This window comes from Camellia sinensis, chromosome 8 (assembly GCF_055761805.1).
Source record: "Camellia sinensis isolate YWXY chromosome 8, ASM5576180v1, whole genome shotgun sequence".
Lineage (NCBI taxonomy): Eukaryota > Viridiplantae > Streptophyta > Magnoliopsida > Ericales > Theaceae > Camellia > Camellia sinensis.
The window spans coordinates 133,370,262-133,396,865 of record NC_138968.1 but is presented as its reverse complement, the minus strand read 5'-3'; the positions used below and the strand labels follow the sequence as shown (position 1 = coordinate 133,396,865).

The 26,604-nt window shown below is 36.8% G+C and overlaps 2 protein-coding genes across 3 annotated transcripts; both read right to left on the bottom strand.

Moving 5' to 3' along the window:
• Window positions 1–2,625: 2,625 nt before the first annotated feature.
• Window positions 2,626–5,901, bottom strand: LOC145797126 (EP1-like glycoprotein 4). The gene is made up of 2 exons (XM_082883522.1): window positions 4,745–5,901; window positions 2,626–2,878 (listed from the first exon to the last, which is right to left on the bottom strand). The coding sequence occupies exons 1-2, from the start codon at window positions 5,490–5,492 to the stop codon at window positions 2,850–2,852; spliced, it is 777 nt and encodes a 258-aa protein (XP_082739648.1). The 5' UTR covers window positions 5,493–5,901; the 3' UTR covers window positions 2,626–2,849.
• Window positions 5,902–7,345: 1,444 nt separating this feature from the next.
• On the bottom strand, window positions 7,346–26,065 carry LOC114275505 (actin-related protein 2/3 complex subunit 1B). Of its 2 annotated transcripts, none has more exons than XM_028217549.2 (16): window positions 25,931–26,065; window positions 25,677–25,756; window positions 23,548–23,633; window positions 23,251–23,327; window positions 22,636–22,730; window positions 17,892–17,961; window positions 15,987–16,056; window positions 15,106–15,179; window positions 14,960–15,002; window positions 9,572–9,653; window positions 9,116–9,204; window positions 8,936–9,021; window positions 8,401–8,464; window positions 8,034–8,140; window positions 7,821–7,879; window positions 7,346–7,724 (listed from the first exon to the last, which is right to left on the bottom strand). In XM_028217549.2, exons 2-16 carry the CDS (start codon window positions 25,744–25,746, stop codon window positions 7,660–7,662), a joined length of 1,137 nt encoding a protein of 378 aa, XP_028073350.1. In that variant the 5' UTR covers window positions 25,747–25,756; window positions 25,931–26,065; the 3' UTR covers window positions 7,346–7,659. The 2 variants fall into 2 exon arrangements, with proteins under 2 accessions (XP_028073350.1, XP_028073351.1); XM_028217550.2 differs by having other exon boundaries at window positions 25,856–26,046.
• Window positions 26,066–26,604: the final 539 nt, after the last annotated feature.

Here is a 26,604-nt window from a genome sequence, read left to right as displayed (position 1 = left end):
GCTGGAAAGCCAAAATTCACACTTGCTAAACTTGGCATATAATTTCCTGTCTCTTAGGATTTGTAAGGCTAGTCTCAAATGTTTCTCATGCTCATCACCACTCTTGGAATAGATCAATATGTCGTTGATGAAAACAACCACGAACTCGTCTAAGTACGGCTTAAAAACTCTGTTCATCAAATCCATGAATGCTGCAGGAGCATTGGTCACTCCGAAAAGCATTACCAAAAATTCGTAGTGGCCATACCTTGTTCGGAAAGCAGTCTTCTCGACATCCTCGTCCTTAACTTTCAGCTGATGGTAGCTCGACCTCAGATCAATCTTAGAAAAGACCCGGGCCCCTTATAGTTGATCAAGTAAAGCATCAATCCTCGGTAATGGATATTTATTCTTAATGGTCACCTTATTTAGTTCTCGGTAGTCCATACAAAGGCGAAGTGTACCATCCTTTTTCTTGACGAATAGAACTGGTGCTCCCCAAGGTGAAGTGCTCGGCCTAATAAATCCCTTGTCCAACAATTCTTGTACTTGTAGTTTCAGTTCCTTGAGTTTGGCTGGGGCCATTCTATAGGGTGTTTTGGAGATAGGCTGGGTTCCCGACATAACATCAATCGTAAATTCTATCTCCCTATCCACTAGCTGGCCAGGTAATTCATTTGGAAAGACATCGGGGAATTCTCTAACCACTGGGACGTCGGCTAACTCAACATTTCCATTCAAATCACTTAGTATGCTACACAGATAACCTTGACACCCCTTTTGGATCAACTTATAGGCTTTCATGGATGAGATTAAGTAAGATGGGGGTATTACTCCTTTACTCTAGAAAATAACCTCGGCTTGGTTTAGGGGCTTCAGTGTGACATTCTTTGAAACACAATTAATAGATGCATGATTCGTTACTAACCAGTCCATTCCCAATATGACATCAAAGTGAGTCATGCTTAACGACATTAAATCAACTAATAATTCTACGCCCTCAATCACCACGACACACGTCCTATAAATGGATGCGATAATCATAGTTCTCCCAGATAGAGTAGACACATATAACACATAATCAAAGGGTTCTTGTTCTCTATTTAACTTCTCGGCAAACTTAACAGATACAAATGAATGTGTAGAACCCGAATCAATCAATATGTATGCATCTTGAGAGCAGATTGGGAGTATACCTGACACGACTGTCTCAGCATTCTGAGTGTCTCCTGGTACCAATGCAAAAACTCTGCCCTGTCTTGTCTGGGCCCTCCCAATGTTATTTCTCTGTGCAGAGGCCGAGGTACTCCCATTCTTCTTACCATCATTAGCCCTTGCCTTCGGACAGTCCTTCACACGATGACCCATTTCGCCACATTCAAAACAGGCTCCTGATGCCCAACGGCAAACTCCGGAATGCGGTTTCCCACAACTTGCACACGTCGACTTAGCATCACCCTCCTGGTTCGAGTTACTGGAGCTGCCCACATTTGCTTTCTTCTTGGCGTTAAACGGAACTCGGCGATTGTCATAGTTTTGTCTCTTCCTCTGGCTCTCTCCTGAATTCTGATATCGGTTCAAGTTAGCTTCTGCAAGGATGGCCTTGTCCAATACTCCGGCGTAAGTCGGCATGTTGAGCATGTTAACTCGATCTTGTATCGGCCCACGAAGCCCACTTTCAAACTTCCTGGCTTTCTATATTCATCATCGACCATGTGAGGCGCATATCTCGCCAACTCGGTAAAAGCACGGTCATATTCTGCCACTGTCTTGTTGCCCTGCGTCAAAGTCTGGAACTCTGTGGTCTTGCGATCTCGGACACTAAGGGGAAAATGCTTGTTGTAGAACAACTCCAAAAATCTAGCCCAAGTCAAACCTGGATTGCTTTCTCGAGTCATCATCCACCATCTTCGTGCATCGTCATCTAACGTAAATGCTGCCAATGACACCTTCTGGGTGTCAGTGCTGGGGAAAATCTCGAATAACTTCTCCATTTGCCTCGGCCTTCATCAGCTCTATACCCCCAGAGAACCTCGGTGGTTTCATCTTTTTGAACTCTCTGATCAAAGCTATGGTGCCGTCCCCATATAAAGCTTGCTGTGGAGGCACTTGCGGCGCTGGAGGAGGTAAAAGTGGAACTTCATGTCGGCCGTTTGTCTGCTCGACCTAGGTACAAGTAGTACTAGTGTCTTGTGGCCTAGGTTGTCTCAACTCACGGACAAAACCTTCGACCAATCTTTCTAATCTGTCCAATCTGTCTTCGGGATGATCTCGGCCAACTGGTGGTCTACCCCTTCTCATGATGCTAAGAGTACGCAAAATGTGACTTTAAAACAAAACGATCAAATAATATGCATGCAAATAACAAATAGTCACGCCGAGATGATGCACACATTGTCAAGCAGCAAGCATTATGATGCAATCCTAACACCAATTCTAAGGGAAATCCTATGCTCTTTAGGACCCGAAGTGTGTGAGTGACGTACTATAAGAAACTTGGCTCTGATACCAATCTGTCACGACCCCATTCCGCCCCTAGTAGAATGGTGCCGTGATGGCTAGTAATCTGAGATTACCCAAGGCCAACATACACAGGTTCACACAATCAAAGTATAAATATATGAGGCCTACATGTGCGAAAGCAAATTTGAATCTAAGTAGTTCATAAGAGCTGTGCATAGATCAAATGAAATGACATACATCTTATCAAGGTCTTACAACTTAGGTATAATAAAATGAAGTACAAAAATACATCTTGAACAAAAGGCTTCTCGAGCCATCATATACAAAATACAATGAAACGCAAGCTAAGAAGCATGACCTTCAAGATGCTACAAAATGCGAATCCCAAAACAAGTTGCAAAGCACATCTAGGCGTCGCCGCCGTCCTGCTCATCACCTACATATATATAGAAAGGGTGAACTTGGATACTCAGTGAATGGTACAAGTAATAAAGGGTTTGCATGCATGATATCCGAGATCTTTAACGAAATAGTACATAGTCATAGCTTGTAATAAAACACGGGATGAATCAAGTTCGTCTAACAAATCTTTCGAATCTTCAAGCGATCAAAGTCTTTCAAGGCTTTCAAGTTTCAAGGGATGACATTAACAAAGGTTGTGCTACAAATGCTTATAGTCCCCTAGCACGTACGGACTTTCAAAGGTTGTGCTACAAATGCTTATAGTCCCCTAGCACGTACGGACTTTCAAAGGTTGTGCTACAAATGCTTATAGTCCCCTAGCATGTACGGACTTTCAAAGGTTGTATCAAAACCAAGGCTAATACTTGACACACAAAATAAGGATATTCATTCATGCTTAACAAGTACTTTTCCAAAACAAGGCAAAGCAAAGCTTTATCAAAACGTTATAACATAGCTTTATTAAAAATACCACTCACATAGTTCTTCAATGTCGGGGTCAAGTGAGAGTCCCAGTCCTACAAACACATGGCAAGGTCTATTGAATGCACTTTCAAACAAACTTTACATGAATGCAAATGATCTCGGCATTCCTTCAAAACTAAGTCAAACCGAAACAAAACACTGTTTCTCATCTTGGGGAAAACTTGCTAGGCACCAACCAAGTCTTGGCCGAGGTCCCATACCTCCTTGCCGAGGTGTGGCCCCGATGGCCACATTCAAGGAAATGAAGTCGGGAAAATCTGGGTTTCCCTTTCTTGAAGAACATGAAGAACATGAACATGAAGAACATGGATGCAAAGATCATAACTTATCATTACAAAATCTGAGATTTCATGCTATGAATTCAAAAATATGGACCTGGGTACCCATACTTGAAGATTTTATGAAAACAACCACAAAAACATGAATCTTGATGCAAGCTTTCGAATCAAACAAGGCTTTTATTCAAGAACACATAAATAACACTTTCTCTTTCTAAAACCAAACTTTAAATCGATGCATGGCTTACAAATCGTGCTCGATCATGCAATGCAGCTAGATGAACAATAAGAACAACAAGAGTAGATCGAAATTCTAACCTCAAGACACGAATCAAACGGTTTGAGCTCTAAGGATCAAGCTTGAAAATCTATTTCCTCTCTAAGAACTCCTTCTCCCTCTTCTAGAGCTTCTCTCTCCTCAAGAACAAAGACAAATAACAAATGATACATTTCTCTCTCTGTCGGCTGATTTAACACTCAGTTCGGACGCGTGGCAACGGCTGGTTGGCTCTACTCAAAAAGGTGACTGAGTGAAAAGACAAGACTATGACAAAGTGTGTTCAACAAGCAAGATGGCATAGGTACTCCGGCAGGTAATGATCTCAGCTAAGAACAAGGCATCGGTAAGTAAGGGAACAATGATCTCGGCTAGGAAGGACGACACTTGGCCTAGCTGTGCCACACCTCGGCCTAGATGTGCCACACCTCGGTCTAGGTCGCACCGATCCAAGAATAGATCACTAGGTGCAGGGATAACATTTCGGCCTAGATAATACACATCTCGGCCTATATGCCAGGGTGAAGGTCAGTCAAGGTGATCCCAAGATGGTCCTAGGCATAAGAGGCTCAAGGGTGACCTAGGCTTAGGATGACCTCGGCTACACACACCAAGCAACAAACAAAGCAAGGCAAACAACACTTAAGCAAAACAAGACAAGATTCGCAATGTAAGTTTAACAAGATGAAAACATATAATTGTATGTAAGCATGACCAAGATGGAGTGAGGGTTGTTGGGGTGGATTGGATTCTATATAAACAAACCAACCATCAGAATGAACAGCAAGCGAATACAAACCTTCACTCCAATTTGATGCTGATATGCTGGCGGTCAGCTTTTGCCCCGGAACCAACTTCTGCCCAGGAAGTAAGGAGTCTGTTGGGTCATCAAAAGATTGCCAAACCATTGCATGGTTTCGGTCAAAGAGCACCAAGTTTCCATCTTCAGTCAAGTTCAAGCCTGAGACAGAGTAATTCCCTCCTCCAGTTTTTGTAGACCAGACTGAAGTGCCATCGGAGTCAGCCAAGATCAAGTCCCCATCTTGAGTAAGTTGCAAGGCTGCATTAAGTTTTACAGGACGGTTTCGATTAGCGGACCAAACAAGTTGTGGTTTAGATGACATAAAAGTGTTTTCGAAGATAGTTAGGTTAAGGATGACCACAGCAAAGAGGCAGTCAGTGTAAGTATAATTGCAGTAGAAGCCGCAACCATAACCCGTGCCAAAGCTTCCTCTAAGAAGGATGGGTTGGAAATCAACAAATGAGGCATTTGGGAATTCAGAAGATGGGTCGGGGGTGTTGAACCATAAAGTGGATAGGTTGGCAATTGGGTAATCCTTGAGAGTCTGAGGCTGGGCATTCACCAAGTATCCAGGAATTGAATAGGTATAGATGAGAATTGTAAAAAGCAGAACAATAGTAGTGCAACACGAACAAGTCCTCGGTTGATCCATATTATCAGAGAGAGAGACAGAGAGAGAGTACTTGTCTAACACTTGGGAAGAAAACCAAAACCAAAGGCCTCTCCTTTTGGTGCTGTTGAGCATGAGATTCAGCTGGTTTGGTTTTGATTTTTAGAAATTTTTAATTTTTAATTTTTTATATTTTTTTGTTTTCAATAATTTTTTTTAATATTTTAAGTATTTTTTTTAATTTTTAAACATACCTAATGTAAATACACTTAAAAAGTATAATATTTATGAAAAAAAATTTAAAAATTCACTAAATACCAAAAAATAATAATAATAATTAAAAAAACTAAAATTTAGTACATTTTTTATATTTTTGTGTATTTATTAATTTTTTAAAATATTTTTTTATAAATATTTTATTATTTACATACATCTGAGTAATGTGCATTTAAAAAAAAAAAAAAAGGCCTAAAATTTAAAAAATATTCACTAAAAATAAAAATATAAGAAAAATAAAAATTTTAATTTTTAAAAAATTAAAACCAAACATACTGATATTTTTTTTTTTTTAATCCATATATATAGTTTTGATCAATAAGAATGAGATTAGTATTTAGTGCAGTGTGGCCAACTATTGTGTTCCAATAATTAGAAACTGCTTCAATTGGGTAGGTCCCTCTCCGTGTTTCTTCATTGTTGGCTTGTTCCTTGAGCTGGTCTGCATTAAACCCAACCGTAGCGAAACCGAAACCGTGTTCATTTCACAAAGTCAAAAGAGTCAGTTTGTTTATTTGTTTTTTTAAAAAAGATCGACTCTCAAGTAAATTTTTTTTTAATACTTTCTAAATGATTAGATGATTTTAAAATATTTAAAAAAATTAAGTGAATTTAAATTTAAAAAACCATTAATAACAAAAGTAAGTCTTTTTAAAAAAAAAATTAAAAAAAAAACTAGCAAAATTTTATTTCTCGTCTTTTTTGAAATTTAAAATTTTAAACTTCTGGGATTGCACAAATATAAAATGTATGGTTATTTGAGTGAATTATAAAAATATTTGCTAAAGACAACAGCTAAAACAGCCAAGTCTTTTTTGGGTGAATAAGACAGCCAAGCCAATTCAAGTCAAAGTTAATAATTTTGGGATCTAAATATCTTAACCCTATTTTTGACCTCTTTTGGAAAATGGCTTATAATTCACTTCTCAGATTATAACCCACTTCCCCTCTCACAAAAAAATTACTTATAAACAACTTTTTGTGAAAAAACTGAATATAACCATCTTTCCAAAATAGCTCAAATATAACAAAATCCACTTTATCCATATTTGAATTCAAAATCCTTTTTCAGTGGTGCCTCCTCACTGGGCTAATACGCAAGTTAATTAGGTCACTAACAAAGCCCACTTATTGTTATTATAAATTATTCTCCAATTTATACTAGCTGTGTCCCCTGGCTGTCTGTCTGTCTGGTTTAAAATTGCATTGTTTACTTAAACAATGCTTATGGTGAATTAATCACTCAGTTATTTTAGAACTTTACAATATATATATATATATATATATTTAATAAAAGAAATGATCGATGAGATTGATAATCAAAGGAATGATTAAAAGATTAAAGTATACAATGGCGACATCCAACAATCATGAAATAAATAATCATACACAAAAAAGGAAAGGATTTATAGTGCAAAAACACATTTCAAGGCGAAGCTAAAAAAACCTTTGTGACACTTTAACCCACAAACTAGCAAATCAAATTTCTAGGTTACCAAAGATTTAGACTTGACATCGTACATGTTCAAATTCATTGAGAAGTTCCGATCATTATGCAAACGTTGCAAAGCTAAAATTCGAGGACAGCAGTGTAATATATCCTAAAATTAGTGTCATTTTTTTCTCTAACAAGTCCAATTCATTTTTAAATCTTGTAAAGCCAATGACAACAATCAATAAACAACAAAAGAAAAGGCACTATGCTTTATCAATTTTATGAACATTCAAGTAAAGAATATACCATTGGAAGTTCTTTCAAGTATAGAATGTGAATGTGTATCTAAAACATTCTACAAAATAAACAACCTTCCCTTTGCAGCCAGTGCACAGATATGCAGATTAGAAACAACATTTGTATTACAAATCAAAATCAACTGGAGTTTAAATTCAGTGTAGGCTAAACCTGTAAAGCAATTGACAATTATTCACAACAGAATACATGGTCGTAGCAGAGAAAAAGAGGTCCCAGATGAACTTGAGCTTTGAAACAACCTTCAACATCGATGAGGTTGATAAGTTTCAAATTTTACAAATATTCAGATAAATCTTCTTGGTTCTCCAAATCCCATATAACAACTTTTCCATCTAGACCTGTTTTTAGCCCATCAGAAAAACATGAGTACTACCAAAAGTTAAAGCAACAGGTTTCAGGCACATTATGCAAAAATGGAGTTTCGTTATACCAACCTGAAGTACTGAATCGTGTATTTGTAGAATCCCCTTCTTTCTTAAGTGGCACAATACAGCTATAAAGAAAAAAATGTAATTAAAATCCCAAGTTAAAATATTAATTCATCAAGTCTCGTTAAGACGTGAAAATAAGTAGATCGATAGATAAAGATTAAAAAAAGAAAAAGAAAAAAAGAAATAGCAATAAATGAGTATAGATAAGATCAGTACTTGATAGAGTTCTCGTGAATGCCTCCACGTGGTCTTGAAGGCTCAACTATATCATTGCTGATTCCAAGTTTTGATTGGCCGTACAGTTTCCCAAATGCTTCAGAAAACTGAAATGAGAAAAGAAAAAAAAAAATGGAAAAACACTCCATAGAAACCTTAGTTTATTATGTAAAACATGACAAGATGAAAGGAAAGCTAAAGACGAACGAATATCCAAAAGAACATTTCAATTAGGATAATTACTGTAGGATAATGATGACGGAACTCTTGTGAGACTAAGTTTTCCAGTTTCAGAAATTATCGATGTTGACAGATTGAAAGCCTCAATACAGCTTACAAGAAAATACATGAAGATGAAGATAAGTACCTGTGAACCATATTTTGCACCTGAAGATGATGTTTTTCTTTCACCAAGGAACCTAACAAAGCTCCTAAAATATATATAATAATAATAAATTCTTCGTTAGTTTCGTTGCCAAGTAAAATGTTATAATAAATTTCCATTTTCAGTACAAGTGCAGGACTCAATTGTTATGGCAATTTAAAATGAACGAAAGCTCATTAAAGCATGCAGATAGATATGCCCTATGATGGTGTCCAATTGCAAATATCATCAGTTCATGTCACCTGAAAGAGAGAAACTCAATTTTGTGACAAGGATAAAAACCATCCCATACTGGAATTTGGAATAAATATTGTACCAAAAGACAAATTGAGAAGTTCCTTACTAAGAATGCTGTTTCTGAATCTCCCATGATAATTATTGATACAAGAATTGGCCAATGATATTAACGTAGCACAAGAGAATCAAAAACAACAAAATTTTACATGCAGGCAGCAAAACAATAATAAATATCCCTATTCAAGAAATAACATCATATTAAATAATTATCATCACATACCATAATCCTCTTTCATCTGCAGCAAAAATCATTGGATTGCAATCAAAACCCACACCGATGACCATTCTCTCAGAAACAAATAAGACCTGGAGACGCCCATGTGTTGATTTAATTATCAATATAAATAAATATAACAATAAAGGAAGAAGTAGAATAGCTGGCGAATGGACGCTGACCCACATCACGGAGAGGCAAATCGCGGAATGCTATAGTTTGAGCAGAAGGAGCAGGACCAACTTCATCAACAAAATAGATCATCGAATTATGACCTGAGGAGATGTCCAAATTAAGAGTACATGAGAAAAGTTTGTAGAACGCTACACCAAAGTTTAACTGCACTACCAATAAACTATAAAGAGATAAAAGTATATATATGGAAGTAATTATAAATCAGAATGAAGTCAAGCAGTAATATATATATATATATAATATATATATATGTACATGCAAGAGCACTAAATAATACACCTCATTTCAAACCAATGCTTGAAAGTAATCTAATGAATGAAACAATGAAACTACATAAAATGTCTAATCTAGCTGTCCTGAGGAATAGAAGTTGCAGCATCTGAGCTCATGCCAAGTTGAAAATAATGAGTTTCTCGAAAGTACAACAGAAGGTAAAATATCACTGACCTACATAGGCCAACGTATTCCCACTTGGGGACCATTTGACACCAAATGCCCAGCAAAATGAGAGATCAAGTTGAACAATTTGCTGCTCCAACACGAGGAAAACCAAAAAATAAATAAATAAGTATAGCACAAAAAATAAGGATTTATCTTCCAGTCAAACACATGAACCATGCAAACCAAAGCATAAACTGCAATCGAGAACAATTTATTCACAAGATAAACAAAAATATAAGTACGCTTGGCTGGTAATAGTAGCTACCATGGTTTTAGACATCAATCAAAACATATAGTCATCTTAACATATCACAATTCATAACAATCCTATATACCAATTTCCCACCTTTTCTGCTTCCACAATACCTGGATGTCAATATTTTTAAATTTATTTAGGGATATTTTTAATTGTAAATATTTTTTTCTTTTTTTGGAGGGGAAAGAACTGAAAATTTAAAATTTATCAACACAAAAAAAAAAAAAGAAAAAAAAAAAGGTTCTAAAAATTTAAAATTAGTAAAACTTGTATTTAACTAATAAATAGAAAATTTTAGTTCCCATTTTAAGTGAAGATCATTCCCTTCGCGATTTCTAAATTTCCTTTTATTTTGATTTTATTATTTTTCCAAAGTTTGATAGTTAATATTTTTAATGTGTTGAACATGTATGGAAACTTTTTTCTAATAAATATGCACAATTCTTTCTCCCAGAAATTTGAATTACACTTTGAGAAAAAATTTAAACAGTTCAAGGGCTTTGCTAGAAAAAGTCAATATACCGCTTATAATGCATATGGTGCCTCTGAGACAAAATGATGTGAAGGCAGAAACTATTATGGTTTTTTATTTTTATTTTAAAAAAAAAAAAATTTAAAAAAAGGATGTGCACCTCTTTATACCATCTCGGTTGTGCTTCATTAAAGTCGCCTAAAAAGACCAAATTAGGCCCACATGGACCAAGCCCGCTCCAATGCCCATAACCAATATTTTTAACCTCGTGGGTAGGACTTGTGCTTTTAAGAATCTAGAATGGCCTGGCACAAGCCCAGCTCATTGACTACTCAAAACCTATTAGGCCTAGGCCTGGGATTAGGATGGACTTGGGTCTTAAATTTTTGGGATGGCCCAGCCCATTGCTTATGCTTACTTAATTTCCATAATAAAATGTCTTTTTATCACTATGTTCCCACTATCTGCATCCTGATTTCTCAAAAATTGTCATGTTGATGCACACATATCATGCCCTTGTCATGTTTTTCGTATCTATAAGTTTCCATGTAAAAAAAAAAAAATTATTTTTCGTGGTTTTAATATTTATTCTACATTTCATTTCTTGGCTATACAACAATCCAATACGTAGCTAGGAAGCTTCCATCTTCCTTGTATTGTGAAATTAAAGATGAATGTAGTGCCAATGTCAAAAAAAATCAAAATCAAAATCAATCTTTCACCCACTTGGAGTTTTTTTTTTTTTATTGGCACCGGGGTGTCCAGATCAAAGCCTGACTAATCCCCAGGAGTGCACAGTCCCTCAGCAAGGAATTTCCCGCAAGTGCACCATGGTTAATTCAAAGGTTTTTCCCAAATCCGATGACCCCAAAGAATTGTCAGCACCTAAGAGGTTTTGATCCCCGAATCTTGGAGGGAGCACTACCCCAAGACCCAAGGCCTTGCCACTAGGCCAACTCCTTAGGATTATTTTTGTTTAGTATCAACAATTGTATTCCATCCATAAAGGTTGCAGAAAACTCTGTCCTATGCCTATTGACAAGCTCCGATAGACTTTTTTTCTTCAAGTTTCAATACTAACTCATTCTACCCATGGAGAATCGAAGGCCTTAGTTGCTCATACCTAGGGCTACAAATGAACCGAGCTGTTCATGAACAAGCTCGGCTCGGCTCGGCTCGTTAAGGGCTCGGCTCGGTTCGTTTAGTAAACGAACCGAGCTCGAGCTCGATTATTAGGCTCGTTTAGTAAATGAGCCGAGCTCGAGCTCACATCAGCTCGGCTCGTCAAACTCGATTCGTTTATCTTTATTTAAATTATATAATAAATATCTTATATATATATATTAAATAATAATTTTTATTTAAATATTTTTATATAAATTGTTAAAATCTACCATCACCTACTCCACCTACTACACCTACCACCACCTACTACCACCTACTACACACCTACCACTACCACCTACTCCACCTACTCCACTACATCTCCTATATAAGGAACCCCTCACCATTTGTAATATACAATATACAACAATCAATAATACAATCATTTCTCTTTATACATTAAATTTCTACATGGTATCAGAGCAAGGTTAAGAATCTCATAATTTCGTTTTACCGGCGGGCGGCAGCCTCGCCTTGACCGCCCGCCGGACCTGCAAAAGACCCAGCGATTAAGCTCAACGGACGGTGTTTTTTGGGTTCTTATTTACCACTGTAGTTGGATCTGCAATCTCCTCCGGAGGAATAGGCCGGAGATTAATTATTGCAGTGCGCACACACTCGCTCACCACAAACGAAGATGGACACGAAGTTCGCCGGAAAGTCCATCGCCGCCGTACACTCCGGCCTCACCGACATCGATCAGATGGCGGACATAAAGAGAGAGAGAGAGGAGGGAGAGGGGCGAATGGAGGAGGCAGTTGTGAAGGTGAACATAAAGTTCGGCGGAGGATCCATACCTGTGTCCTTCTCTCTTGATTCCAGCGTCAGAGATCTCAAATCTATACTCCAACCCCTCACCAATGTCCTCCCTCGCGGTCAGAAGCTCATCTTCAAAGGGAAAGTTCTGCTGGATGAACTCACTTTGAGGTCGTCCCAGGTCACCGATGGGGCTAAGATCATGCTCATGGCTTCCCAAGGTTTACACCAAGGGGATGGTCCCATTAGGAAGGAAGCACCGGCTTCATCGAATTTGAGGCGGATGGCCGATGCAAATCGAGGCAAGGAGGGGAAAAGAGATGATATTGCTGCTGTTGCAAAGCGCCAGTTTGAGCGTTGGAAAGCTACTGGGGTTATAGCATTGTCTGAATGCAACTTGAGGGCTATACCTGATGAAGTACGGACTTGTGGACCTTCTGCGAGGGTACTTGATCTCATTTCTCTCTTTCCTTTCTTTTTATTTTAATATTCACATCCACTACATTTTATCTTTCAAATAAAGCAGCTGTCTGATCCCACCGCCCATCACAGACTTATTTTATCTTATTTTATTTTATTTTAACCCCCTCATCATATTTTATCATCATCATTTTTCCCATCATCATATTCTACCCCATTCTTTTCTTTATCACACCTATCTTTATCTCTTTTCTATGCAACTCCCACCAGCGCATATGCTTTCTACATTCATATATTATTATTATTATTATTATTATTCAAAAAAAAAAAAAAAAACAAAACAAAAAAAAAAAAACAAACAAACAAAGCAAAACAAAACAAAACTTATTCTTTCTTTCTTTATTTTTCTTTCACATTATTTTTAATCTTTTTCAAATTCCATTCATACCATCTAGATTTGCACACCAAACCTTGTTTTATTCATCTCCGGAATCTACTTCCATCGCGTTCCCACCAGAGAGTTACCAACAAACACATTAACAAAAAAAAAAAAAAAAAACAAACAAACAAACAAACAAAAACAACTACATCCCCAGGAGGGATTTTTCTTTTCCCTTCTCTACTCTACTGCAGGTCTCTTCTTTTTGCTTCCGTCCTGAGTGGCCCTTGACGGTGTTGCCTCAGTGTTTCCCACTCCACTGGGCACGATCACTCCACCCTGCTCCTCCACTGCAGCATATGGCGGACCTCCAAATCGAAACAAAACGGTGGCCTTCCGCTTCAGCTCCTTATTTTCCGCCTTTAGCACACTTATCTCTGCTCGCGCATCCTTATACATGCGTTGGAGCAGAGCCAGTTGGGCGTTTAACTGCTGCACCTCATTTGTCCTACTCTGCAGCCGGTGCGACAGGTTTGTGACCGCCGTCATGGTCTCCACACATGACTTCAAAGTATACTGATTGGCCTCAATATCAGTTTGCACCGCCATTTTTTGCTCCACCGACCGTATCGAAAAGTTCAACGGAGCAAAACCAGAGGCGCTTGGTTGAGGTTCACTGGCCACCGCACCAATTATCTCTCTTGTTGACTCGTTGAGGTCGGGAAAGAGAGTGAGCAGACCACGGGACGAAGAGGCCATATTCTGGGTAGCTGAACGGGAAGACGAGGCCATGTTATGGGTTGCTGAGTGTTTCAGAGAAGGGTTGGTTACAGAGTGTTTACAGAGTGTTTCAAGATTTGCAGCTCTTAGCGACAAGCTCTCAGAGAACGAAGAGGTTTCAACTGGTTTGTTATGCTTCCAAGCCTCAGCCTCCGCTTCGGTTTATAAAGACCATGATGAAGAGGCAGACACGCGCATCATGTGCCGCTCGGCGCTAGACGACAACATAGGCGCGCCTTTTGATGGCACGCCTTTTGATGGCACGCCTTTTTATGGATTGGGCACGCCTTTTGATGGCACGCCTTTTGACAGATTGGGCACACCTTTTGAGGGTGCGACTTTTTAGGGGTCCGACAAGACTCTGTAAACTGTCCCGACATTGATTCCGGTTAGTTTCTACAAGGGTCCAGCAAGACTCCGTAAACTGTCACAACATTGTCTGCTACAACGGTCCGACATGACCCCATAAACTGTCTTCTACATCGGTCCGACACGAGCCAGTGTCTTCTACATCTGTCTGCCATAACCATACAGTCTTCTACAACGGTCTGACACGACCATACAGTGTCTCCTATCCATTTTTTATTTTTTCAGATTATTTTCTTGTTTTGTTACTCTCTCCAAACTCAAGTTGGTTAGTTCCTATCCCCCTTGAGTTTGCGGGGGCTGTTAAAATCTACCATCACCTACTCCACCTACTACACCTACCACCACCTACTACCACCTACTACAGACCTACCACTACCACCTACTCCACCTACTCCACTACATCTCCTATATAAGGAACCCCTCACCATTTGTAATATACAATATACAACAATCAATAATACAATCATTTCTCTTTATACATTAAATTTCTACATAAATAATATTAAAAAAAAATTATCGACCCAAGCTCGAGCTTCATTAATGTTAACGAGCCGAGCCGAGCCGAGCCGAGCCGAGCTCGAGCCTAGTTTCTTATCGAGCCGAGCTCAAGCTTAATAAACGAGCTCGACAAGCAAACGAGCCGAGCTCAAGCTCAGCAAAGCTCGGCTCGGCTCAGCTCAGCTCGGCTCGGTTCATTTGCAGTCCTACTCATACCATAATTAATCATACCAAAACCTTTAATATGACTGAGACAAAGAAATATAGATAACATATAAACATAAGGGATATAGATAGAACCTCTCCAAATTTTGAATCCGTTGTGGATCTTGTTCCTGAATCCCTGTTTTATTGCCAAATAGCAACATACATAATTTAGTACAAGTATTTCAAGGACAACATTAATTAGCAAAACCAAGAATGCTCCACAACCTTAGTAAACATACCTTGTATCAACACCTTTTATGAAAGTGGAGAAGACTCGGCATTTTCCATCAGTAGAAGTTGTAGCAAGGAGAATCTAACAACCAGAATACATAAATTTCTCTTACCATGTACACAAGAAAACCAGAATTTCTATGTACATAATCTCTTTTATATTTTTTGCTTTTGTTATTTAACTTCTATTGTCATAATCTCTCCAAACATTCCGTATTTTTTACTTTTTTTGGAACAGAGGAAGTGTGTAGAAATACAATTGAATAAATTAGGCATGATTGATAATGGGATAACAAACTAAAACAAAACATCAAACAAGAATCTTATTAACAAAACTTCCTTACATCATGTACACTCTCTGCACTATAGAAAGCAACCAGCCACTTTTTTACTACAGTACGATTCTCAATGGCGAGGGCGGGAGACCAAGAGCCTTATAGAAGAGTTTAAGGTTGGGAGCAGGAGTGGGCTGGGGTAGGGGCAGGGTTCCAGATCGAGGAGCTATGCCCCTATAGGATTTCTTGCTACTAAGGTTCAAATATGCCTACATGTGATTGTCACATCCATCTATGTAACAAGAAATGGCTTAGAGAAATGAACCCTACTAACCCCACGAGATCTCAAATTTTCTTTACAGGAAGCATTGGTTTAGAATTAGACTTCAACCTCTAAAGACGTCAAAGTGACAAATGTAAATCATGCATGGTCTTTACAAACAGAATCTAAATATGAATATCCACCAGAATGACATGGCAAAGGCACATTCATGAAATAAAATGAACATCAAAATCACTGTCATTTTGTACATGAATTCTGATTAAAGATTTTGTTTGTTTAGCATTAATTGGTACAAAGATAGATCCAAAGTGGTTTATAGGAATATACGCACATTATTAGGATGCCAAGCAACACTTGTCACAGAAGAATCATGTCTTTTCCTGATAAGCTTACTGACCCACCTGAAGAAATGCATCCGACATACACAAACAATTAAAGTTAGTAGTCAGAATTACAAGATAAACTCCATATACTGTAATCATTAAATAGATTAACTTTAGTATCATTCCGGAATTATTTGCATTGCTAAAACCATTACACATGCAATTTACTGGCACTCAAGCATATTTCTACAACAAAAACCACCTAAAGCTCTCTTCAACCACCAAAAGAGAGAGATTGGAGGGGAGCTAGCGTAGGGAAGACAAGGAGAAATGCTTGGTTTTTGCTGCCAATAGCTTTGATGGGGATTGTTGGGGTGAGGGCCACATGATTTTTGATGGGAATGTAGAGCCTAGTTTTAGATTGAAGAGTAAAATTTTATCCTTCTAGTACAATTGGTTCTTGAGAAATAGTGATCCATCCTTTAACCAATTCTTGGATGCTGTAGAGGGCTTTGAGTGATTGCATATTTTTGTATATGGGTTGCATCCCCTTGGTGCCTCTTTTTTATAATAGCTTTACTCATCAAAAAATATATTTGGAAGCTTAATGTAAAGTTGCTATTACAGTATTGTGGTTGTCCTCAAATATACGGCAGAAGATTATTGTTATATTTGATTAAGCCCAAGGAAACAGTGGGTTATTTTCACTTATAAAAAAAATGGTGGATTTTTAATAATTTCCGCAGTTGTTCATCAAGAATTTCATTACTCGATTCTTCACAAACAACTAGGACTATCCAACCACCTTTGCAAAGGAAACTAACCTTCCAGTCCTCTTGCAAATTATTTGTTGATGTTAAAGAGGACTGTCGCTGAGGATCTTGCATTCATGCCCAAGTTAAGTAGCGATTGATGTATTAGGTCAAACAAAACATTACATGTTGATGAGACTCTTCTCTCATAATTCTTTTACTCTGGTGTTAGGTATTATGTCCGCCAAACCCCCGGTTACTAGGTTGTGCCTTACTGTTGTAATATATATATATATATATATTTTGTAATTTTAGTAGTGGTCTATGCAACCACCCACCTAGGCACATGGTGCTATCTCTTAAGTAACAATCAATAGAGAAAGAAAGAAAAAGACCATAGGTAAAGGCCACCTCAGTTTCAACCTGTGTAAGTTTACTGTGATGCAATCTTGATATGTCTCCTTTGTCATAACTAAACTTACGAGTACATGAAGAGCCACACATCAATTTGATATTTCTCATATAAAATCCATCAAGTCCACCAAAGATCTATATTTATCATTTTCAGATTCTAAATACTATATCAAGGTCTTCTGTCTTTTTTTTCCCCATTTTTAACAATTACATTAGGAAAATAGTTTCATGGTTAATATTTGTCCTCAACACGACGAATCAACTCAATTGTCTAAAATTTAGCTGATGTCATGATCTAATTATTCACTCTCTTGTCTCTCCAAATACATTACAACATGACTCATGAGCTTGATTCCACAATAACAACCACAAAACCAAATTATGTCAAAAGTCATACAAGTATAAGTATTCTGAATGATTTTCCCCTATCTTTGAATTCTTAGTATTCATGATCTTACTGAACACATCAAGTCGGTTTAATTCTAGCCCCTAACCCTAAGACTACGAACTTCAGTCCAATGCAGATCACTAACACCAGCCAATAAAGATCGAAGTGTGATCCACATTAATTATATCAAACATTATAAGGTTAGTATTAGCAATATCTTTTTACGCAAGAGGGAAATTCATGGAATTGTATTTGGAAAAAAAAAAAAGTGCAAGCATATAGTTAGATAAAACCCTGGCAAACCACAGGCATCCAGAACAGAAGTTGGGGATAAAGTGGCAAAAACGCATGCTAATTACCAGTTATTCTCTTGCTCATAGTAGCAAATGCAAACAGTTTTAGCCCCACTTCCAACAGCAAACTTGTTTTCTGAAAGAAAAGTCAATGAAATTGATAAGGATCGGGAGCAGGTTCTAAATCTAGTGACACATCATCTAACAGAAGAGTCATTCGAAAAGTTCCATGATTCATGAACATCAATGTATGAACTGAATTCAAATATGGCCACGGAACAATCATTCAACAACTCTCGAACTTCTACACATGGATGATGCTAAAATCATGGACACGTGGTTTATATTTGATGAACTATATACACAATCATGAAGATATGAGTATAAAAGAATCTTGGACCATCGTATTTATTGATCAAGTAAAGTTGGTAAATGATAAGCATTGGCCTAATTATACACCAAACAACAAGCTTCCTTCTTCATTCATGAATAAATAATTATCAGGTGTTGAAGAAAGTTGCACCTACATAATGAGTTTAATAATAGTAGTTTAATAATAATAGTAGTTGGAGAGAGTTAGCAGGACAACTCTATGAGAGCCAATATAACTGAATAACTAATGAAGGCTAGTCGTTAAAAAAGAACAAATAAATAAATAAAGGAGAGGAGTTCCATATTTATAATCCAATCCACACAAAACATAATAGTAGTTTAATAATATTAAATACTAACTCTTGCAATGTCATGTAGTTTCTCAGTAGATAACAACAATACTGCATTCTTCCAAAACTCTCTTTTTTTTCTTCTTTTTTTCCTTTTTGATCAGCAACAAAAAGACTAATTAAGAGTTTTGGAACCAAAATTTGGAGAAGATATTAGTTGTTTGAGAACTCCAGAATGATTGAAATCTATGCTTACACACTCGAAAAACGACTTCTATTTAGGACAACCTAACTTTTAATGAATTAATTGAATCTTTTTTCCCTAATTCACCTCTATAGATTAAGCTTTTAAGAGTTCTTGTCAAGCTAGGCACAAAGACTATTTGCATTTGTTATCCAACAACTGGTACCATTGAAGTACATCACTCATAATGACCTCATAAACCTTCACCTTGCGCTCCACAAGGGTTTGACTGCAGCCAATTGCACTCGGCTCCTAATAAGAAGAAAATAAATCACAAGCATACCAGCGGTCCCACCTATATGCGCTACATCAATTTTTATTAGCAACTTCAATCATATCTAGGGCCATACCATCATGTTATAGGCAAAAATACCTTCTTTAAACACCTCAACCATGTCCCTTTTCACCTTCTCAAGCAATTAAGCTGAACCATGTCATTCTTACCTCTGTTACATGTAGGAATGGCAACGGGGCGGGGCAGGGCCGGGGATCACCCTCCCCGTCCCCGATCCCCGATCGCCGAACTTCCCCCCGTCCCCGGCCCCGATCCCCGACGGGGATCCCACTACCGCCCCCACCCCCGGCCCTAACGGGGATCGGGTTTCCCCGACCCCGAAAATCCCCGGCCATTAACAACCCACTTCAGCTCAAATACAACATCATCAATCAACAGATCTTCAAAAGAAATTAACTCCAGAAAAATAAAAAATAAAAAATAATAAAAAAACGAGAGGAGGAAGAGGAGTTGATCTCACCAACAAATAAAAAAAAATAAAACAGATCTTCATCAACAAAAAAAAAAAAAAAAATAGCTCTCTGAGAGAGATCTGAGTAGAAAAAGAGAACTTAGCAAACATCATCAACATCACACACACACACATTACACAGAGATCTGAGAAGAGAGGTCTCGGACGAGAAAGAGAAAAAAAAACATATAATATAATATATCATCAACGTCGGAGGAGGAGATCTGAGAAAAAAAAAAAACATCATCAACGGCATCATTGTCGGAGGTCTCGGACGAGAAGGAGGTGGCCCTCGTCGTCGTCGTCGGAGGCTATCTGCTATTGATCTTCATCAGGATCTACACAGGAGAGAGAGAGGGAGAGAGGCTGAGACAGAGACTCTGAGAGGAGAGAGGCTGAGACTCTGTGAGTGAAAGAGTATGAGAGGCCTAAACAACTAATATAATATATATATATATATATTATAATAACACTAAACAAATAACATAATATATATATATATATATATTATAATATAGCTATACGGGGATACAGTCGGGGAACAGCCGGGCCGGGGCCGAGCCGGGGCCGGGGCCGGGGTTGAGGAACCTATCCCCGTCCCCGGCCCGAAAATTATCGGGGATTTAATTTTTAATACCATCCCCGGCCCTATGGGGATAATTTTCGGGGAAAAACCGTTCCAATCGGGGTCGGGGGATCGGGTCCCCATCGGGCCGGGTTTAAATTGCCATCCCTAGTTACATGGACTCTTCTACTTCCCACAATCTACACATGTCCTCCAAATATGACAAGGGTAAGGGTGTGCGTTATGCATTTGACACTCGTACCCAATTTAGACACTTGGATCCTCTAATTTTATATGATGTTTGACAAAGAAGACATACACATTTGCTAGTACACAAACATTTCTAGCTTCTCATACAAATGATATATACATTCCATATTTTTCCTAACTTCCATTTAATATAAGTACATTTCTAAATAAGCTAAAACATCTTAATTAAAAATACTATACAATATGTAATATATATATATATTAAGACAAATCTCTGTACCCATACCCAACTTTTAGATGCATCCTTTACTCCATCACCAGTTTCTTTCACAACCATCCTTTACACACTATGATCAATTATCAATAAAACTTACGGTAAAATTTCACGAAGCTAACAATAAGCAAATAAAACGCATGTTATTATAAATCAGTGCACAAAACAAATCGTTTCAATTTCTTGAGTTTAGGGTCCTCTAGATAGTGAGCCGTGTAACAACATCAAACAAACAAAATACAATGATAAAAGGAGGTTGGTAGCACTAATTAGATATACTGAAAAAAAGAATCACCTATGTGCATCATTCAGGCAAAAGACAAAAGACTATAATAATAATCATAGTTTTCAAATCGTGAATCCAATTGTTAATCGAAATGGCCTTGTACCGAATCGCGAAGTGAATCGAATCGAATCGTGAATCGTAAAGATTCGGTTAGTTTTCTAAATTACTTAGAAAAATATATTTACACACTTTATAAATATAAAATATTTAGACTTTAATCAATGAAAAATTTATTTTGAATGATGATAACGTGGTCTAATATGTAAGAAGTTAACATACGTTCCCATGTGAAATCACCATCTTACTTTTTTCCTTTTTAAGATATTGCTTATCAACCATTCTTAATAAAGAAAGTAAATAGAGATAAACTCTCAATTTTCAAGTAACAATAACTTAACAACGATGTTAATATTTTATAAGCATATATACATTTACAAGTAACAATAACCCAATAATAAAGAACTTGTAAGATACATTAAATGGACTCGGGTACGAGTGTCGGGTGTGCTAGTATGTATCTAGGAGTCGGACTTAGCAAACCTCCAAATGAGGAGATACGCGGGTACATCTAAAAAGTACCCAAAAATTAGACACGGGTACATGGATACGGTTAAATATGAATGTGTCAAAAAAATATTATGTATTTTTTTTAATAAAATTACAATAATTTATTGCTCTGAATGTTTACATATTTTGATCTCTCCAAGCATATTGTTTTTGGACTAATAAGATATTTTCATCTCCAATTTCATAAGATTGTTTTAAAAATTAGACTTATTTTGACCTCTCTCTCTCTCTCTCCAATCTAAAAGACGATAATAATAAAAAGCTCTCTCATTAGAGAATAGTTGACTCTCCCAACTCCAATCTCGCATCACCAATGGCTTTTCTCGGCACCATCCCAACTTTAATCTCACGTCACGGATGGCTTTTCTCAACAAGAGGGTGTGGGTCAAGTGCACAACAATGGGTTATGGACTCTCACCATCGCCGTCACCGTCACCGTCACCGTCGCCGGTCAACTCTCACCATCTTGTATCTTGTAAGTCACTCAACAATCCTTCACTATCCCTCATCCCAGCCGTATCCCACACCCGTACCCATGTCATGTTGTGTCAACACAGGTACCTCTCCGAAAACAAAGAGTCTGTGTAACATAGCTTGCAAAACTATTAGATTTAACTGAGCTCACCCATGTAATATTGAAGTATTTTTATTTCAATAAAATAGCAATAGATAATTCATATTGCAAGTTACTTTAACATTAAACATCTTTAGAATATATATTATGATTAATGATTAAAAGCATGTTGGGTCTGACTGAATCTGATTGAATCCTATTAAAAACTAAATAATCTCAAAAACTAAATAATCTCTAAAATAACAACAAATCATATATATATATATATATATATTGGTTATTTTCGTACTAAACACTACTAGAAGTTGTATTATGTCATTTTAACTAAAAAAATGGAGAAAAAAATATTCAAAATGTGTCGGACTTGATAGTTTCAAGAATCAATTGTGAATCAATTATGAATCGTAAAAAGTAAATCAAATCATGAATCAATTATGAATTGTGCGATTCAGTAGAGATTTACTTTCAAAATAGATTCACTCATAGGTTCATATCAAATTTTCAAAAATTGCGACTCGAATCGCGAATTGTAAGATTCTAATAACAGAAATAATAATAATAATAATAAAATAAATAAATAGAGAGGGAAGAAGAAGAAGAAGAAGAAGAAGAAGAAGAGGCCCCAAAAAAATCAGTACTCAATGTGAAAATCTGAGAAGTGACGAGAAATATACAACAATACCTCTTGGACTCCACTGAACACAAAGTGCTGCACGGTTGAGCCTAAGAATAACTAGGGTTGGCACCCAGTCCACTCCTTCTTGGTTCCAAACATATCTGGAAGACAAGGCATACTTCTTACAACGTAGATTCAAATAATTAAAAATTCTTTTTTTCTTTTTCTTTTTTCTGGGGAGAGGAAGTAAAAGAACACACCACCACCACACACACACATTCACAGATAGAAGGGCATGCAAACATATGGGCCTTGTTTGGTTTGTATTTGAGAAACATGTTTTGAGATAAAAAGTACGAAAATTTGTTTGGTTTGAATTTTTTTCAAAAGATGTTTTGAAAAATTATTTTGAGAGAGTTTTGGAAAAAGTTATTGATTTGATGTGTATGAGAGAGAGATTTGTTTGAAAAATTTGTAAACCAAACTAGTTTTGGAAAAAAAATTTGGAAAAATTTGTTTGGTTTGATTACTTTTAAAAACTTATTTGTAGAGAATTTTTCCTAAATTTTTTTGAGAAACACAAACCAAACGAGGCCATGAATTTTAATACCATCTTTTGTATCTATAACTATTAAGTCTAAGAAAGAACTTTACAACATTTTGAAATGAGCAGTCACTCACGAATTTCGATCATGAGATACGGTAACTATTCTGTTGGACTTTGCACTCCAATCTATCCCAGAAACAATTTGGTCATGCTGTGAAGAAAAAGAAAAAAAAGAGCCAGGAACATCATTTGGAGAAAGTTACCATCCAAATTAAATGAGTAATCAAATCATGAACAGAAAATAAAAATTCCATTACCAACGGGGTAACATGTATGCATAGAACAAATTGATGTGGGTTACATGCATGTGTTGTATACCGTAACAATGAGAATAAGCAAATAAATTAAACAAGAAATCCAAGTGAATATACCTTTTGAAGAACATGTATTCTCTCCCACTTCTCTTCTACTATTCTATAAATGTGAACTTCATTATTGTTTGGACAAAAGGAAATCACTGCAAAGGCCATAAGCATATATCACAAATCTATAAAATATGAAAACATCATACAAGGCTAAAAAGGAATGATACAAGATACAACCCCATATAACTGTTCCAAAGAGAGAAAATTGTGTTTAAAAAATAAAAATAAAAAAGTATGTAAATTATACAAATAAATAAAGCAGCAGAATGATATATTAAAATTGACTGCTCATTCTAAGATGTGAAAAGAAAAAAAGAAACGAAAAAAAAAGTGCACAAACCATACTACATAACTGCAAAAGCTCACCTGCTTTCACAAACACAAATAGTCAAAATGAATAATGGTTTCCAGTTATTATTTTATTGCTAGAGTGGCTCTTCCTATAATTCTATTATCATAAGGCTCTCGGGGTATAAGATTCAAGTTATCTTCAGAGACTGATGCAAATCTGACGTAAGATTGTGAGATGTTAAACAAAAGGATTTTGCAAAAACTAAAGAGTTCATATAAAAATGTTAAATTGTTTTGACGGGACAGAATAAAGTTTATGCTGTGGAGATGCTATAAATTGCTACAAACAATATCATTATGCCCTGAAGAATCTCTCACCTATTCTGAGAATATTTGTGGTGTAATGAACTGAATAAACATATTTACAGGTTCCATAGTGCTTAGGTGAGATGTGGTGGTGTACTTTACTGAAAATAGGAAATGAAAGGCAAGCAACTGGTTAAGATATCATACAATGTAAAAATGATGGACAGCGGATGAAAATGTCAGACAAGGTTTCAAGTAACGGTGCAGTAGCTATAACGGTAATGGTAGCACTGATGCGATTGTTGGGTGTAATGGGCGTAGTGTAATGGCCGCGCAGTGTAATGGGCGTAGCATAGCAATTGCGCGGTGTAATAGGCGTAGCATAACAGTTGCGGCAATCGGAGCCATGAAATTTTTCATTTTTCGCACATCTTCCAAAAACTTATTGATATACATATTTTTATTTCAAATGACTACATATGGAAGCTTCACAATTTATGACAATTTGGCCTCATCAAGTGTCATTAAGTAGAGCATAAGAAAAGCCCAAAATGTAAATGAAATCTAGCAAAGGGAAACCAAGTATGAAGTATGCAATTTACAATTGTACGGCCATATTTTGATTGCCCCTGAAACATTGAGGGAAGATAACATAAAAAATAAAAATAAAGGATGCATAGGATAGAAGTTTAACACACACTATTCCTACAATTTGCCTACACTATTTTTCAATAACATAGAGCTTTCCCTATCATTCCCGAGTTTTCAAAAAACTAAATTAATGGCATCAGCCAGCCAAATTTAGAATTCAGAACTGTAAGAACAAAATTCTTAAAACCGGGTATCTAATGACATCAAATGCCAGATAATTAATATGCAAGCACCAAAGGCATTAATGCTTGACAATAAACTCTAATCAATGGGACATTCACATAAATTAATACGACATGATTTTCAATCCCGTGCACTAGATGGAATTAATTGCCCCTAGAATCCAGATCAATGGCACACCCAAAAACTTTTAATTGCAAGTAAAATCAACAAAAGGCACAAATAACAATGCAAACAAACCCACAGTTATAACAAAATTAAACTGACTTGACTTGACTTTTAGTAAGACAAAAGGGATCACAACTAATAGAGATGGTATGAAATCTAATGCAATAAATAAGGTAAAACATGCATTTCACATAAAAGAGAGATGATAACATTAAATTTATGTTGAAAAGAGGCTAAATGTTATGTTAATTAAAACCTTAAACCCAATAATTACACCAAACATTGTCCTAAACCTCAAGAAAAGTTAGTGTAATTTACCCAAGAAATATTGATTAGTACTATTACACAGGGTAACAAGTCCAACATCCTCAGGTAACATTTCATAGATTTTACAGTAGCAATTAACCTAATTTTTTCCACATAAGGAACCCATTACCATTTTGATCAAGGTTCAATACATTGATGATAAAAACATAAATATACATACATATAAATATGGAATGGAATAAAGAGAGAGAGATTAGAAGAGAAGGAAGTACTGGAGTAATCTGGACTCCAAGCATGGCAGGTAATGCACTGAGCAAACTGATGAACTGAAATTGCGGACATTTTTTTTTATCTGCAACAATAGAATCATATCAAATTCAAATTGTTAGATCTTGATGAGATCTATAATAACTGTTTCAGCTCATGTAAAATATGAATATACAGAGTATACATAGTGATAGAAACGAAGAAGAAAAGGAGATCGAAAGTGTGTTTGTTAGAATGCGAATTGGGGAGAGATCTGAACCTGGAACCAAGATCCAAATTTAGGCTCTCCCAAAACTAAATTCGGAGAGAGAAGCCTGCAGGAATGAGCGACACGATCGAAAAAGATTTGGGAATAATCTACTATTTATTTACTATTCCTAAATTTTAGGCTAGGTTTGGCATAACAGACAGGGCATAACCCGGGGTGAGTGACAACTTAACTTGGTAAGGGCTGGGGTTTAAGCGTACTGGGTTCAACTCTCTTTTGGGTTAATTTTTTAGGCACCGTTGACCGAGTTCTGACTTAAGCGGAGCTTGTCTTGGGAGGTTGGGACAAGCTTTCCAGTTATACAGGATGCCTTGATAATCTTCTCAAGGGGTCTTGGACCTGCGGGAGAGTGGGAGAATTTTCTTGTAACCAAAAAAAAAAAAAAAAAAAAAAAAAAACACAGAGCGCATGGCTTCTGTCCAGTCCTTATTCGGACTGGACCGTGCTGTTGGATCTGTGGGGGTTTTCTATGGGTCCTGTTTTGATAATTTGAACCGTTAATATGTAGAACTCGTCGCATACTATATGCCTGAAAAAAATCACGTTAATCGGATATTGATAGCTATGTGATCAAATCAGTTTTGTATAAAAAAAATAGACAGTGAATAAATTAACGGTTGACAAAAATCTGTTTTGATCACATAGCTATCGATATCCGATTAATG

What these genes read in the sequence shown, in the direction of transcription:
- LOC145797126 (XM_082883522.1), bottom strand. Translation starts at nt 5,492, where the DNA reads ATGCTCAACAGCACCAAAAGGAGAGGCCTTTGGTTTTGGTTTTCTTCC. An exon ending in AGCATCAAATTGGAGTGAAG is followed by an intron (nt 2,879 to 4,744) that starts GTTTGTATTCGC and finishes ATATATATGTAG; the next exon opens with GTGATGAGCAGGACGGCGGC.
- LOC114275505 (XM_028217549.2), bottom strand. Translation starts at nt 25,746, where the DNA reads ATGTCCGCAATTTCAGTTCATCAGTTTGCTCAGTGCATTACCTGCCAT. An exon ending in GCGATTTGCCTCTCCGTGAT is followed by an intron (nt 9,022 to 9,115) that starts GTGGGTCAGCGT and finishes GGGCGTCTCCAG; the next exon opens with GTCTTATTTGTTTCTGAGAG. An exon ending in GCAGATGAAAGAGGATTATG is followed by an intron (nt 8,465 to 8,935) that starts GTATGTGATGAT and finishes TATATATTTTAG; the next exon opens with GAGCTTTGTTAGGTTCCTTG.